Consider the following 17170-nt stretch of genomic DNA (forward strand, 5'->3'; position numbering starts at 1 on the left):
CGGAGCACAGGCTCCGGACGCGCAGGCTCAGCGGCCACGGCTCACGGGCCCAGCTGCTCCGCGGCACGTGGGATCCTCCCAGACCGGGGCACAAACCCGCGTCCCCTGCATCAGCGGGCGGACGGACTCTCAACCACTGCGCCACCAGGGAAGCCCCCCTTTTCTCTTTTATTAAGGAGTTTTAGGATACATTGTAAGTGAACATTTTTGTTCTTACCGTGGGTTAGACATATCTAGGTTCTTTACACAGATTACCTTGTTTGATACAGCTCTTTTGTAACGTACACAGGTCCTTGTTTTCCAAATTGGGAAAATGAGTCAGACCTTTTTATTTTTAAGTGACTTAATTCGACTGTAAAATGTACAAGTTACATGGAAGTATATTAGGAATATAATGATACTTATTAATCAAGTCTTTATGAATATATCATTTTATATTCAATATTCCTATTAACCTATTGATTTATGTATATGTGTTTAGATCTACATTTGTGTCTACCTATGTATGTATCTTTTTCTAACATCCGAAGCCTGTACTCTGCCAGTGTTTTGCTAGTTTTATCTCATTTCCTCATTCATTCCTTCATTCACTCATTCAGTAAATATTTAATAAGCATCAACTATATGCTAGCTTCTGTGCTAAGTACTGAGAACACAGAAGGGAATCAGACAACCAAGGTCTTTGTCCTTACTGAGCGCATCCCGACAGACAAACAGGTATGCAGCATAATTGTAAATTGAGAAATAAACAGAATGGCATGTAAGTCGGGGAGGGAGTTGATTTAGATAGAGTTGTCTCTGAAGAGCTGACGTTTGCAGTAATAACTCAAGAGTGAGAGGTAAGGCACCCATAAGAAAAGCTGGTGGCCAAGTGTTCCCATCAAAGGGATCAGCAAGTGCAAAGGAATAGCTTTGATGTCAAGGGAAGCAGGGTTGGGGGCGGGGCGGGGGGGGGTTGAATGGAAAAGCTGAAGGCTGGAGAGTCAAAGCAGGGCTTCCTGGGGCCCTGGGAGGGGTTTAGATTTTATTATAAGTGCAATGGGAAATTACAGAATTTTAAGCAAGAGAGTGATGTCATTTGATTTATGTGTTGTAAAAAGTCAGTGTAGCTGCTTGTGGAGAATGAACTCCAGAGGGTTAAAAATCTGTTGCATGGTCCACTTGAGAAATGATGGTAGCTTGGACTCCTCGCCTTATCAGCCAGGGGATGAGCCCATCTACCATGGAAACTGAGTTTTAAGAGAGCTTCTCAAGGTTTTTCCTTTATTTTTCTCCATAATATGCCAGACCTAGAGACTGGTGCATTTTTTTAAGGATCCCTCCCTTCCTCCCTCCCTCCCTCCATTTCACAAATATATAGAATTTTAGGATGAGCTCAACAATGCTAGAACCCAGAGGGTTTTTTAAAATTCCCCTTCAGGGAATTCAGAGTCTCTTCATCTTTCAAGATATAAGACAAGCAGCTCCAAATATAAGTTCCTCAGTGGAACCTGTCAATGGACAAGATGCCCAGGTCCAAGCCTTCCTGACATTGTCTATAACACAACTTTGAGAATATGGCTTTCCTCAATATTTACAAAACATTAATGCTATATAAATGATGGAATAAGTTTGCTTGAGATGTCTTAAGGCACCTTTGTATGAAGTTTCCTTGCTAATTAATGAATAAGAATCACAGCTGTACTTAATTAATTTTACAAATGTCAACTTGACATGAACCTTAGCTCATTTGTGCACCTACTGTTAAAAATACAATCGCTATATACTGAAAGGTTATTTTTCTTCCTTGCTCAAAGTAGTTGAGTAGTTTCAGAATGTCCTGAGCCTTGAGTTTCACTTGAGAGTTACAGAGCATTAGTTGGGCATGAATGTCGTGAGAAAAGCTGAAACTATTGGCTTGGCCAAAAAGTTCGTTCGGGCTTTTCCGCTCTTTACGGAACAAACTTTTTGGCCAACCCAGTACACTTTGAGCCTGTGCAAACTGCCTTTCCTGGGACTCTTGCCATATTTTTTCCACTTCTTGATTATCTTTAAGTAAGCAACAGTTAGTGACTGGTACTAAAATATATTGTTAGTATAAATATGCTTATTACAAGTTAATGATTCTTTATTATTTTTCATTTAAAACCGTCAGAATAAGCCAACTATTTAAGTGTTTTGCTTGTTTGTCTCGCTTTGTTTTTGTTTCCTTGGAAAACAGGTTTTAACTGATTGGGGGAATTTTTTTCTTTTAATGGTAACAAGTGAACAATTTAATTTAGACCATTTGTATAAAACATGAGTCAGTTGAATACTATTTTACTGTTAGTGTGACATGTTTTACGGTAATAATAATGTAAAGTTTTCCTCTGGTAAGAAAAATCTTGAAGTGTGTTTCATGTGAGAAAAACATTTTTTTCATCAAATATTTATTCTTAGTTCTTACTACTTACTGTGACTATATGGTAATAGATACCATTGCTTAGCTATTTCTGGCATGGGGTTGTGCTTGTTACTGATGAACCACCACTTACAGTCTTTAAGTGTGTTTGAAAATGGTCAAGGTTCCATTGCTGCTGTATCATAATCAATAGAACAAGTGAAAGAATTAGGAACCGTATGTGTCCTCTGTAAACTGTAAGGCTTTATACGGTCATCTCTCTAACAAATCCTGACCTCAGGATAAATGTGGCTAATTCAAAAAAAAAAAAAAAAAAAAAAAAAAAAACAGCATAATTAGGGACTTCCCTGGTGGTCCAGTGGTTAAGACCCTGCACGTCCACTGCAGGGGGCCCGGGTTCAATCTGGGTTCCTGGTTAAGGAACTAAGATCCCACGTGCTGTGTGGTGCAGCCCCCTCCAAAAAAACAGCAAAATTAATAGAATCACAAAATTTTTCAGATAGGTGGAAACTTAGAAAAAAATCTAAACCAACCCCTGGGATTTTAAGGGTGGGAGAAATATGGCCCAGAGTAAATGGGCAGCAGAAATAAGGCCCAGAGTCAATGGGCAGCTTACTCAGACTCACACTGCTGGTTAAATAGTTAGTATCCTTCTGTTGTAAACTCATCACTCTGGGTCTCACATGTACTTCTAAACGGCTTTCTTTTCCTTCGGAAAAAGTTTTTAGTGTAGTGTGATGAAATCAAATGAACCTTTTGTCCAGTTTGTAGTTTATCTTACAGTCAAACTGCTTTGTTTTACTGTTAAAAATACACACACACGTATACAATATATACATATATACATACCCTTCAAGGAATGAAGAGATTCATACTTTAAATGATTGCTAATAACAGCAAGCTTATTGATAGTAAATATATTGATACGAACCAGTCAACTCCCAGCTCCATTAGAGATTCAAAAGCAAATGAGTTCTCTAAGAAGAAGAAGAAAGAAAAAAAGTTAAAATGCTGGGAGAGCCTGAGGCCAAGAGCTAAGGCAATTAAGATTTCCAGCACAGGAAACTGCGGGGCTCTCATCCCAGGCCTAGTAGAGACGCCCTAACAGCTGAGGGCTAACAGCGGAGGGAAGGGAGGCGCCCTACTGACTGGGACTAAAAAGCAGTGTCTGTCATCACTCTGTATGTAACCAACTTTGCTTCCTATGATTGAAACACAATGCAAGAGACTGCTTTTCCTCACACTCTTCTGAGGTGCTTCTCGTGCCTTCAAAGGACTGTCCTTCATTCTCTATAGGCAGATTCCACCTTTATACATGAGCAGAAAAGGTGGGTGGGGAGCTGGGGGAAGAACCTGGTGGCTCACGGGGATCTGACTGTGCCCATGTTAGCGGGATTGCCTGATGAGTGTTCCTTTCTACTGGAAACATCTGGCTTAGACAAGTTTATAAAGCCCCTGAAAATTCAACAGAAATGCCAGAAGTGTTCTGAAATCAAAGTAATATTCAGATTGCATTCTGAAAGAAGATTTTTGATCAAGACTTCTATTCAATACCACGATTTTCATTAGTATATGTTTGGGCAGAGTAGGATGCCAGGTGAAGGGCCCTGGACCAAGTCAGGACAGCTGGTTTCCAGTTCTGTCTCTGGATGCCAAGCTATTGAAACATCACTCAATATTGCAAGGTGTCCTTCATCTGTAAAACAGGGAAGGAAGTTGGTATCTTTAAGGGCCCTTCCCATGAAAAAATGCTTTGTGTCTGTGCAGCTTATCATATTAAAAAAGTAACTGCACCTAAATAGTATTTATTTTTTAAGCTTGCTCAAGAAGTGCAAGTTTTTACTGTTCTGTTGTTGTTGTTTTAGGTTTAGTTGTTTGAACAGAAAGCTCTTACTTTGTTAGGTGGAAAGCGTTCTGACCTCTTCCAGGTTGCACATCCCTGCCATCTGCCTCCTCACAGTTCACCCCACAGCTGGGAGCACAGCCCCCATCATAAGTCCTCATGTCCCCTTCTCTTATATATAAGTTAGGCATTCATTTAGAAAATAAATACCTTTTCTTCTATTTTATGTATTCATAGCCATTGTACTTTTCACAGTTGCTTTATCATACATTTTTCTTCTGGTCATCATTTTATTTCATAAAAATAGTCTAAAGTTAATTTGAGGTCTTATCAGCTTAGCCTACTCTATTTAAAGGGACCACATAAAGTTAAACTTTTCAAGTTTTGATTCTGCTTTACTTTTCACTATAAACTGAACCACTAGACTAAAATAATGCTGTGTAAATTTTTCTCTTTGCAGAGCGTTCGACCTACACCACAAAATGACGCTATAACGGTGCACTTTAAACCAATTACATTAAAAGCTTCAGAAAGTAAATATACCAAGGTTGCAAGTATCAGCTTTGATGGTAAGTATTCAACTTTTTCTCTCTGATAGCGTGCTCTTACTTTGATAAATGAGAAGTCATCTGTGTTGACATCTTAATATAGAAACTCCCAGACTATTTTACAGTCAGATTTTATAGTACTGGTTAGGTTGGTTTTTCTTGTAAATCATCACCAACTCTTATTTGATTGTTTCACGAAAGAAAATATTATAACTTCATAAACCTAAATTAATATTAGCAAATACATTAGGATTGGAATTAAATTTTTGTTATCTGGGCTCTTTCACATATATACCTGTTATGCTTTGCCTTAATTATGAAGTCATTAATTTTTGTACCTAAGTGAATATATATTTGAATTTCAGAAGCATGTTTGAATTTAAGAGCAGAAATAAAGTATTTTCTGTAACATTTCCATATATTGGCTTTTATTAACAAGGCAGACTGTCCTACCTAAACTAAAATTAACTGCCTTCATGATAGAATTGTCAAATTAGATAACAATTATTTCAAACATGTATATTGTGTATTTTGACATTTGAAATATTAACCCAGACTTAACATATTTTAATAGCATGTTTTTATTCAGTTTTGCCCACTTTACTACAACATTTACTGAATTTGCTGTCATAAAATTTTTTGAGTAGTGATGTAATGGCTGCCTAACTGTATATGTAATTTAAATTTAATGAAAGCTGAAACTCCAAGTGGGACTTGGCTCACAAGGGCACGGGCAAGCGAGGAGCCCCGACGCTTAAGCTTTGGCCCCATGATAAAGCATCTCTGCTCATAGCCCACGTTCCACAGCCAAGCTCCTCATCAGAAGAGACTATCTGGTCACCGAGTGGCCTGCCGAGTGTGGCACGGTGTCTGTGGGGGCGTCGGTGCCCACTCCACGCACATGGAGAGTCTGGGGGCGTCTGGAGCAGCCGCACAGCTGGCTGCCAGCGCAGCGCTCATCCTGTGAGCTCAGAGAAAACGCCCGAGGAAGTCAAGATTAAAGACATGGCCTGCTTCCGTGGTGCAGCTGTCAGGAGACAATCAGTATTGTAGAAGGCCTGATAGGACAGATCTTTCCAAACGTGTGATCACTTGTCTTCTGTGTTGCTAAGATACCCGCCATGACCCACCAGTATCAGGGTCAGTATCAGCAAGTACAGTGTCTTCCCTTACTGGGAAAGAGCGTGACCAGTAATAATTTCTGACCCCAAGAACAGCACGTAGGACCTACCCTTCTGATAAATCCAAGGAGTGGGAGGTCTACACGGGGGCAGCTGTGCTGTGTACTTCCCCCATTCTTCTTTTCCCGCTTCTGTATTGACAATACAGTGACTGTTTCCACTGAGATAAATGTAAGTCAGGAATGGTGGTTCTGAGATCACAGACGCCAAAATAAGTGTTTCTTAAAGAAATGATGTAAAATTTAACACAGAGACAAGGGAAAGCATCTTTTAAAGCAGGTGCTACATTTCTTAAAAGTGTTTTTTATTACCATGGGAAAATCCCTCCACCTTTCACCTCCCACCTCTCCCATCACCACCCCGGATTCCAATACAAATGGTATTACCCTTGAGATTGCTGTGAAAATCAATCAAGAAATGCTTGTTTTACCTAACTTTTAAAACGTTCAGGGGAATTCCCTGACGGTCCACTGGCCTGGGTTCAATCCCTGTTAGGGGAACTAAGATCCTGCAAGCCGAGAGGTGTGGCCCCCCAAAATAATTAATTAATTAATTTTAAAATTAAAATTAAAAATTTCAGAATGTGCCATGAATATTAACTCCACAGTGTTCACTTACCAAGCAAGCATGTTTCATCAAGTCATGATTCTTTATGATTTTTAACTGAATTTTCTTGAGGTTTTGACCACTTCATTGCTAAAATATAACTTGATAAGATACTATGAAATGCCTAAATTGGGCTTCCCTGGTGGCGCAGTGGTTGAGAGTCCGCCTGCGGATGCAGGGGACATGGGTTCATGCCCCGGTCCGGGAAGATCCCACATGCCGCGGAGCGGCTGGGCCCGTGAGCCACGGCCGCTGAGCCTGCGCGTCCGGAGCCTGTGCTCCGCAATGGGAGGGGCCACGGCAGTGAGAGGCCCGCGTACCACCAAAAAAAAAAAAAGAAATGCCTAAATTATCAGCCTTATATCAGAATAAATAGCAAAAAATCCCCACAAAACTAAAGCAGAAACGGTTCTACAGTAAGCAGAAAGAAATGAGATTTAATGGGAGTTTCAAAAATCTGAATTTGCACCGTCTGTACATAGCCACATACTAGATGTCATACCATTTTTTGTTGTTGTTCTTTTTTTGTGCTAAAGTTGGATAACAAACATTTGCAGAACTTACATATAAATTCTTCTCATAAGTGGAAGTGTTCCTGAAGTACTTAAAGGGGATAAAGATACACAGCTTCTTTATTTGCTTTGAAAAGAACATCTAATGGGTACACAGATTGGATCCAACTGACTCTTTTCTGTAATTCCAGATGGAATTATTCCGAAGTGCTACAAAACTTAAAGGTTTTACTTCATCTGTGAGAACAATATGATGGCAGGGAGGGTATATGCCTCCTCTTACACTATAGGTTAGGGTTGGCTGATATAAAAAGTCAGAGCTCATAACTCTTGACATTTTTTTGCACCAGGCTACTTTATTGGTATTTATAGCAAGACTCTGGCCACACAAGGAATGTTATTTCTTAATCCAGCTATAAACTAGCAGTTCTCAATTTGGGGGGCTGGGCAGTGTTGCCTCCCAGGGGATGTTTGGCAATGTCTACAGACACTTTCGGTTGTCACAGCTGATGTCTAGCAAGAGGCCGTCCTGTGCACCGCCCAACACTCCGCAGAGCACAGGGACAGCCACCCTGCCACCCAACAGCGAGTTTACCTGGCCTGAAATGTTTGTAGTGCCAGGGTTGAGAAACCCTGCTGTAGGTAAAGCCAAAGCTTATGGCTGTAGAGAAGTAGCTCAGATATAGCACTTTTCCTCCTGAATTGTGTTCACTTGCTAATTCCTTACCTGTTTATCCCATTACAGGAAAATTAAAATATCTTTCCATTTTTGTATGAAAAGTGTGATATTTCAGTTGAAATGTTGTAAAAGTATTCTTTGTGCCAGTTTGAAAGCTCAGTTTCTTAAGATTTTGTCAGTCCACATGCAAAGTCACTCATCCTCCTCTGTATAAACTCTTTGGTAGCAAAAGGTGACAGATTATGTTTTATGCTTCCTTTCAGCATCAAAGGCAAAAAAACCATCTCAGTTTTCTGGGAAAATAACTGTTAAAGCAAAGGAAAAGAGTTATTCTAAACTTGAAATACCATATCAAGCAGAGGTTTTAGATGGGTGAGTTTTTCTTTAAAATAAACTTTATAACTTTTTATTAAACAGTAAATTCATTGATCTTAGCAAAAGTAGTAGCCAAATTCACATAAACTCCATGGAATTCGTGTTGAGAAGAACAACTTCAACCATAAAGGAGAAAAATCTCCTGTATTTTGTTTATTTTTTTTAAATTTTTTAGAAGAAAGAGGTAAATGGGGTGATATGATTTGGGCTTAAATGAAGTCTTAATGATTCCATAATACAATAGAAAAATGAATCTGTGATTTTAAAATCATATGAACCATTTCCTTTCTGTAATTCTTTTTGTAACATGCAAGTGGCTATGGCTTGTTATTAAAGTATATTGTCACTTGAAACAAAATCATTTATATTCCTTTATAGACTCGTTAAAATACTGTTCTAGAATTACAGGTTTTTATAAATGGACAATAATATATGTCGTTCAGTTTCTAATTATACTTTAACCAATAATAGTTTAATGTCCAGCGTGGCAGGGACTCCATGTGGTCAACCACTAAAATGCTTCTAGTCTTACTTCTCTAACAACAGTCCTAATGCTGAACATAAATTATTACTCACAGCAAAAGAACTTGGATTTTAAATTAACACGTGGAAATAAAAATAATTTCTTTTGTTTTTGTTTTTTTCAAATAGTTATTTGGGATTTGATCACTCTGCAACATTGTTTCACATCCGAGACAGTCCTGCTGATCCTGTGGAAAGGCCAATTTACCTTACTAACACTTTCAGTTTTGCGATCCTCATTCATGATGTGTTGCTACCAGAAGAAGCCAAAACAATGTTTAAAGTATGTCTGGGAATCCTCATACTTTTAATTTTACTGATCTGCCAAGCAAATGATGCTGACACATTGTTTTTTCTCTCCCATCATTTCCTAGGTTCACAACTTCAGCAAACCAGTCTTAATTCTTCCAAATGGATCAGGATACATTTTTACTCTGTTTTTTATGCCATCCACATCATCCATGCACATAGATAACAATATTTTACTTATTACCAATGCCTCTAAGTTTCATTTACCTGTGCGGGTATACACAGGTTTTTTAGATGTAAGTATGCTATCTACCTTTAAAATTTAAACTCCCTACACATCTTTTGTGTTTTCAGCTACTGTCAGGCAGTCATGTTGCACACACTTAAATTTTGCTCTTTCTGTGCTTTACAAGTTGTCCTAATTCCTCCCTCCCTCGTCAGTACTTACAAGATTTTCACCCTCCCAGCAGCCATGTCTCCTCGTGATGCAGTTGACTCCTCTAGTTATGCCTCTATTTAGATCTTTTCCACATTCCACTCTCTCTTGGTTTTGCTTTTAAACTGTCATAGTCATGGGGAAGCTGAAAACGAGCTAAGTGGAAGAAAGAGAATAAGCAGGGAAGAAATACTATAGGGCGGGTGAAAAGGAAACTATGTAGGGAAGAGATGACCAAAACCAGGAAGTGCAAGAATGAGGAAGAGAACCAGATAAGAAAGAGGGAATAGGTGGGAAAGACACAGCTGGAATAGTCACCTAAATACGGCAGGAAAGGAAATAAAGGTCTTTCTAGTACAGAAAATAAGCCAGGAAAAAAAATCCAAACAAAGCTGTGCTTAAAATTATCAATGAAAGAAGTTTAGATAAGAAAGAAAACTGATAGGAAAGATATAAAAGAAAAAAGAAAGTGAAAACCTAGAAATGTAGTTCTGCAGAAAGCTAGCATCAGTAAGAATTTTAGAGCTGAAGGGACCGTCGCTATTATATCACTCCTTCCGCATTTCTTTTGCTTAACTGATTACTGGTTTGTAGCTGCTTTCATGAATGTGTGATGTTTGCTGAGACTGAGGACTTTTTGCCTAATTCTCCAGGGCTCCGCTTAACCTCACCTAGCACTTCAGTTTCCTGCTGCTTTTATGTGCCTTCAGAGGAGAACTAGCAATGCAGTAGAGTCCATGAGTGTTTTCATTTCTGAGTAATCAAAATATGTCCATTGTACAAAGTTCTTAATTATATATTATGTATGTGTATATTTACATAAAATATAGGAACCTTAGTATATCTTAATACAGTTACTTTTTCTTGATAACATTCTCTTACATAAGTGTGACTTTACATTTAATCTAGTTCTTATATATCTTTCCAGTACTTTGTATTACCCCCCAAAATAGAAGAACGTTTCATAGATTTTGGTATACTGAGTGCTACAGAAGCAAGTAATATTTTATTTGCAATTATAAACAGCAACCCAATTGAGGTAAAAAAATTATTTTTATTCTAACTCACATTTAAGGATTTTACGCTAGTGCCGCAATAATCACTTTCGTATCTTTCTCTTTTTTAAGTTGGCTATAAAAAGTTGGCATATCATTGGAGATGGTTTATCAATAGAACTCGTAGCTACTGAAAGAGGCAATAGAACTACAATACTCTCAAGCCTTCCAGAGTTAGAAAAATCCTCTTTATCAGACCAGTCATCAGTAAGTTAACTTTTTTATTGTTTCCTTAAACTTAGATGTAAACCTCAAATAGAAGACTAGTCATCATAATATTTTTATGAGAGTTGCAATAGCACTGGCTATTTGATGTTGAAAGGACCTTATAGGTAGTCTGCTTAAACCCCTTCCTTTCATGGTGAGAAAGCACTTGAGACTCAAAGGAGTTAAGTTGTAACACAAGTGTCCTTACAGGAGAAATTCCCATGGGTAGTAAACTAACCCTGTGTTCATTGAATTCACTAGGCAGAAGAGATAGCCCTGCACATTGATAGAAGGTGTTTTCAATTATACAGTAATATTTCTGGTCAATTCTCTGTGCTGATTAGAAGAGAGTATCAATGAGGCAAACATCATTTGGTGGATCTCCGTGTGGATCTCCCTATATATTTTTACTCTATCTTATGTACAGTTGGTCATAAAAGAGCATGAAACAAGAGTAAATGAATATAGCAGTCTAAGCCCTGACCACTACTGAAAAGAGAACTTGGAGTTTATACCTACTCAGAACAGAATTAGTAGAATCACCTTGTACGACTTCGAAGGAGCAGAACATATGTCATCTGTAGGTTAGCATAGAACTTCTTGTGGCAGCTTTACAAAAGGAAAAGCAAATGTCCTTATGCACAGAGGTTATTGACAAATATGCTTCCATGGAATGCTATAGGTCATAAAAATTGACTTAAACATTTAAACATCCCCCAAAATAGGTTTTTTGGAGGACAATCTGGCAATATATACCACTCCTGGGAATTTTTCCCATGGAAGTAATTTAAAGAGCCAAAAGCTGTGAGAATGCAGATGTTTGTGATAGCATTATTAATAATTCCAGATAACTGGAAACAGCCAAATGCATAAAGTCACTATTTTATGATTGAATATTAAAGCAAATAAAAAGCTGTAAATATGATTGTATGTAGAAATTTGGAAAAGGATTTCTGAAAAAGTGGGAAATAGTACTAAATAATGTGTATTCTAATTGCAGTTGTGTGGCATTCAAGCTGCATAATCAGATATTGTGGTCAGTATATGGGCGTTTGCATTTTAATAATTTATAATGTTTTAAATTTGATTCATAAATAAAGCCTCCTTTTAAAACAAAAAAGGATATGCCCATGAGAAGTAATATTTGTCACCCCAGCGGAGGTTTTATTTTTAATACAAATAGAATGCTGAAAAAGGTTAATAATGAGACCAACCATTAATGTGTTCATTTCAACAATAAAGTTACAGTAAAATTGTATGTATATCTAATCTGAGATGGTTGAATTATACTGTTTTTTATAAGACATTATAAATTAATAATTTTAGGACTCTGGATCATTTCCTCGTACTAAATAACATGTGTTAACACTTACTACTTAAATTTGAGAGGTCCACTCAGTAACATGAAGCCTGCTTGAAACTTTAGGGTTTTAGAATTCAGTTTTATATAAAACTGTATAAACACAAAAACAAGGGACAGAAAGATGAGATCACTGTTATGAATGCTTACTTAAAATAGGAAGTTGTAGTGAGTTGCCAGCTTCAAAATAGCAATTCCACAATATGTGTTTTTCTAAGTTTGTAATGCCTAAACTTTCAACTGCTTTCCACCTGTTTTCCAAAAAGCCAAACCTATGAACTAGGTAAGCATCCTGTTCCTTATGAAACACACATTGCCCACAGCTCTCTGTGCTCTTGAGACACATGCTCTTATTTGGCTGGTTAAAGTCATGATGAAAACGTTAGAATGCACAAAACCAACACAGAAATGCGTATAAAAGGGGGAGAGTGAGTATGTTTGGCATATCAACATTTGTTATTTTGAGGTAAATGTGAACTCTAGGTAAAACATAACTATTACAAACTAAAAGTACAACTTCACAAATTGAATTTCATGTTTTTTGGAAGTATCATTATTGAAAAGGTTAAGTGCCAGAAACATCAGCAAATAGCTTGAGAAAACAAGATCCACATTCTCCTTTCTTTCACATTTTTATTGCTTAATTTTTCCTTCTTTCCATGATTTTTGATGTTTCCATATGATCCAATCCCAGTGAATCTGAAGACATGGTTATTAAAACATGACAGAGTTAAATTCAGAACTTGAAGCATAACCAGCTTTGTATGTATTAATACTTTTGCCCTAATGCGGCCACAGGGTTAGTGGAAGGCTGTGTCCCTCTGCTGCAGCCCTCACCCGCTTTGACCCTGCACGTACAAGATTGGGGTGTGAGGACCACACCCCTTCCCAGCTTTGCAGCTGAGAAGTCAGCTGTTCCTCAGAGAACCAGTTTTCTCAGTGGCCCATGGAATAAGTATAGTAGATAAACATCCAGGGGTGGGCATTATTTTGAGATATTTGTATGAGATGATATGGTAATTCAGTGTTACACTGGTACAGGTTAGGATTTTGAAGTCAGTTTATCACCGTAGCTTTCTTTTCCAATTTTAATAGAAAACTTCAGCCAGCAAGGCTAATGAATGATGTCATTTCTCCTACGTACAGGTAATATTAGCTTCAGGATATTTTGCAGTGTTCAGAGTCAAACTTACTGCAAAAAAACTGGAAGGGATTCATGATGGGGCCATACAGATCACAACAGACTATGAGGTAAGGACTTTATTTACAGGGATTCATGTCGATGGGGTCTTTCTGAATAATTCGGTCTTTTTTTGTTTTTATAGAAACAGAGAACTAAGTTTACTCAGAAAGTTACAGTTTACCACTTTCGTGCCTTAAAAACTGAGCTTTTGAGAATAGTTTACAGAATATTGGTGTTCATTAGCTCATAGTTTTCTGATAAAACCCAAATCTTTTGATGAAAAACAACTTCAGAAAAATGCATTTGGCACATTTAGAATTGCTGTTAGAAGCCTGCTTACAAATTGTTGTAGCATTGCACAGACCCTGACTGAAATTCCTGAGATAGGTCTCTCTCTTTTCTGAGGTCATAAATGTCCTCCTGTGTAACATTTCCAAAAAGGAAGATGCAATCAGGAAATCATATCTTAATTTGAGTTCTCACAATCATATTTACATGTCATTCTAAGTCAAGGAACCAAGTGAAAATCAGTGAACTTTTTAAAGGCTTTTTGTGGGGTTTGACATGTTGCATTCAATGAGACTTTGAAGAGACATATTTCTGCCACACCTAAATATTTTGATTTATTATTTCAGAGCTCTTTGGGAAGTCGAGCACTGCTAAAGTCAGCAAGTTGCTACCCTTGTTCTCCTATCTGTTCAGTACATACAACCCCCGCATGAAAGAAAACTAATTCAGAATAAACAGAATTGGTCATTTAATAATAAATGATATGTTGGGAGTATGTCAAATTAATTACTTCCAAAAATAAGGAATCCACGTTTATGACTTTTGATAGGAATAAGTACATTTCATATCTTAGCAAAGTATCAGTATCTTTCTGAATTGCAAATAAGAGTATGAGTTGAGATTCAAAATCTGGAACATTCAACTCATTTTTTCAAATTAGGTTGATGTTAATTTATTGCTGAGTACAAAAAGTAGAGAGCTATGTAACTTTAGAAAATGCTGGATTTTTCATTCATTGTTTTAGGAGAATAATTGAACTTTACTTTTTAAATTAATAATCTACAGAATAACCTATATTATGAAAAATCTGTTCTTCATTCCTTCCCCATTGTTTGGTCTTGTTTACCATGTTCTCATCGAATCACTGAGAAGTACATGGAAATTTATTGTATTTCAGTGCATTTTATGAAGTACATGGATAGATTAAACAGTATCCATGGGTGATTTTAATTTTGCTTATCAGTTGGTTAATGCTTATATACATCCCAAGATTGGTTCTTTTAATCCCCCAAAAATAACTGTCCCCCTGCAACAACTGTCAGTGTCAATTGCAGACTTAAACAGTCATTTCTCTGTGGTTTGCTTCTTCCCTCCACAGATCCTAACAATTCCTGTGAAAGCTGTGATCGCAGTGGGTTCTCTGACTTGCTTCCCAAAGCATATGGTTCTTCCACCTTCTTTTCCAGTAAGACAGTTAATTTGTAGCCTTCTTCTTGCTAATTTTTTTTCTCTTTGCCTTTATGTTCCTAGAATTCAACAATAAAGTCAGTTACTCTTTATTAATCACTTATTTTAAGGTAAGACATTGTACCAGCTTCTTTAGGAGACATAAAGAAGAGTAAGAAATAGTCCCTTCTCTCAAAAATTTTTCAATCTAGAATGAGAAATGGGCCCATGCTTCATAGACGTAGAGCAGGATGTAGAAATTGCCCTAAGAGGTGAAAAATAACATGCTATGAAGAAAATACATACCTAATTGATGAAGGTGCCATGTGAATTGGCTTGGAATTTCTTCTGGCAGGGATAGACAAGGGGTAGCAAGAATAGCATTCAGGGCCCAGGGCACAACCTGAATAGAGACACAGGCAGCAAAGTCTGAGATGGCTTTAGGCAGTGCTGAGTTGTCCAATTTTACAAGAGTGCAGGGAAGTTTCAAGAGAGAAGATGGAATGGTACCTTGGAGTGATAGCATGAAAAAAATGCAGTGCACTTAAGTCCATGAAAATCTATAAAGTTTTTGAGCAGAGGCTGGACATCGTCAGAGTTAAGCTTTCAAGACTGGCTCTCTGGCAGAAGTAAATGTAGGACACGTCTGGGAGTAGCAATAGTGTGCCTGGAAGCCAACCCAGAGAGACTCTGGCCACGGTCCACAAGGAAAGCGTCAAAGGGAGGTTTGAGCTTAGGGCGTTGGCAGAGGCAGTAAATTGCTTTCATACCTCCACGCCTTTGCTGCTCATCTGCCTTGGCTGCCCTTCCTCCTCTCCTGCCTTCAGGAACTCCTGCATGTCTTTCAAGATCCAGTTCCATTGTCATCTCCTCTCTGAAGATTTCTTCTGTCTTCTTTCTACTGTCTCCACTAGACAGTACTAGTTATTTCATGTGAGCTTCTGAAACAATTTGAGATTACCTCTCTTGCAGCAAGACTCACGTTGTGCTGTAAATGCTGCCTTATGTGTTGGTCACCCCAACAAGACTCTGAGATCCGGTGGGAAAGAGATGAGGGATCTTACACCCCAAGTAGCAGGTATCTAGTAGATAATGGGTGGATGAAGGAGCAAAATGATGAAAAAGAGAACATAGGCAAGAGACATTTCAGATGAACTGTTTGAACTGTACTTGAATATCTTGAGGAGGTCATACTAATGGAAACAGGTGTGGGTAGATAGAGGACTCAAGAGTATGACATAGAGTTTGAGCCTGGAGAACAGGGAGGAAAGAAACGGGGAAACCAGGAGGCCACCTTTTGCAGGAATATAGTGTAGTCGATTCAGGACACCTTGGAGCAGATGGAAGTGTCTCTCAGCTGTGGTAGGAGACCTGACGGGTTGAGAGAAACAGTACATTGCAAAATCTTAATGCTATCTACGATAAAACCTAAATTCAAAATTTAGCTCCTTAAATATAAATTAGCTTCAAATATAAATTTGAATTAATAGGTTCAGCACACCTAAGTTTAGGTCTTAATTAAATCTTTGTCTTCTTATCATTCCACTTTGTACTGACTATACAGAACTCTTCATTATTTATCCGAAAGAACCTTCAATTGCCTTTCAATCCATGATCTCCTTGATCCCTGCATAAGTCCTGGAAGGGAATAATTCAGTAGATGAAAAAGTGAAAGGCTCATGGACAGAGTAAATGAGAAGGCATCTATAAAAACAAGGTGTTGGTTTTGCAGTACTTCAGATTAAGCTTTCAGATATCTTCAGATGGCTTATAGGATCAGATATTTGCTTGGAATTACGAATTAACTTGATAATTGGTCTTAATTGGGCTGCTGTAACAAATTATCATAGATTGGGTGGCTTAAACAACAGACATTTATTTCTCATGGTTCTGGAGGCTGGGAAGTCCAAGATCAAGGCACCAGCAGATCTGGTGTCTGGTGAGGACCTACTTCCTCGGTTTGCCGACGGGCATCTTCTCATTGTATCCTCGCACAGCCAAAAGAGCAGACAGGGAGGGCAGGCTCTTGTGTCTCTTTTAAGGGCACTAATCCTGTTCATGAGGGCTCCACCCTCATGACCTGATCACCTCCTGAAGGCTATGCCTCCTGATACCATCACACTGGGGGGTTAGGATTTCAACATGTGAGTGTGGGGAAGCACACAGACATTCAGCCCATAACAGTCATGAAATTCTGTAAAATCTCTTATCAGTTGGAGACTACTAGAGCCAAGTGATAAAAACTTGGTACTTCAGAATGAACATTTCCAATAACTCACTTTTTAATACTTCGTATTTGAATACCATTATAAAATGAACTTCTGTATCTGTTACCTCTTTTGATCCCCACCATACCCCTGAGAGACAAGACATGGACACAAGAGTAGTAGTTATTACAGGTGCATGAAGACCAGGTAACTGCCAGGAAGACACAGCTGGTTGGAGGCCAAGCCGGGACTCAGCATAGGCTTCTGCTTTCTTCTCTTATGTTCTTATCCTCACAGCAGCGTCCCCACCCTCTAACATCTTTCTCCTCTGGTTAGACTATAAATGATGAGTGTTAGTCTTAACTGCACCAT

At 38.2% G+C, this 17170-nt stretch overlaps 1 protein-coding gene across 4 annotated transcripts in view; it reads left to right on the forward strand.

Annotated features, from left to right (window-relative positions):
• TMEM131 (transmembrane protein 131) overlaps positions 1-17170 on the forward strand; it is a 189768-nt gene that overhangs the window by 128536 nt on the left and 44062 nt on the right. For 3 of the 4 annotated variants that reach the window (XM_059078456.2, XM_067007149.1, XM_059078457.2), the window contains exons 12-19: positions 4684-4792; positions 8013-8121; positions 8776-8929; positions 9021-9191; positions 10260-10370; positions 10459-10593; positions 13100-13204; positions 14524-14610. In XM_059078456.2, the coding sequence (XP_058934439.1) occupies positions 4684-4792; positions 8013-8121; positions 8776-8929; positions 9021-9191; positions 10260-10370; positions 10459-10593; positions 13100-13204; positions 14524-14610 (981 nt within the window). The remainder of the gene's footprint in view (positions 1-4683; positions 4793-8012; positions 8122-8775; positions 8930-9020; positions 9192-10259; positions 10371-10458; positions 10594-13099; positions 13205-14523; positions 14611-17170) is intronic. The other variant, XM_067007150.1, reaches the window with a different exon arrangement.

This window comes from Kogia breviceps, chromosome 11 (assembly GCF_026419965.1).
Source record: "Kogia breviceps isolate mKogBre1 chromosome 11, mKogBre1 haplotype 1, whole genome shotgun sequence".
Classification (NCBI taxonomy): domain Eukaryota; kingdom Metazoa; phylum Chordata; class Mammalia; order Artiodactyla; family Physeteridae; genus Kogia; species Kogia breviceps.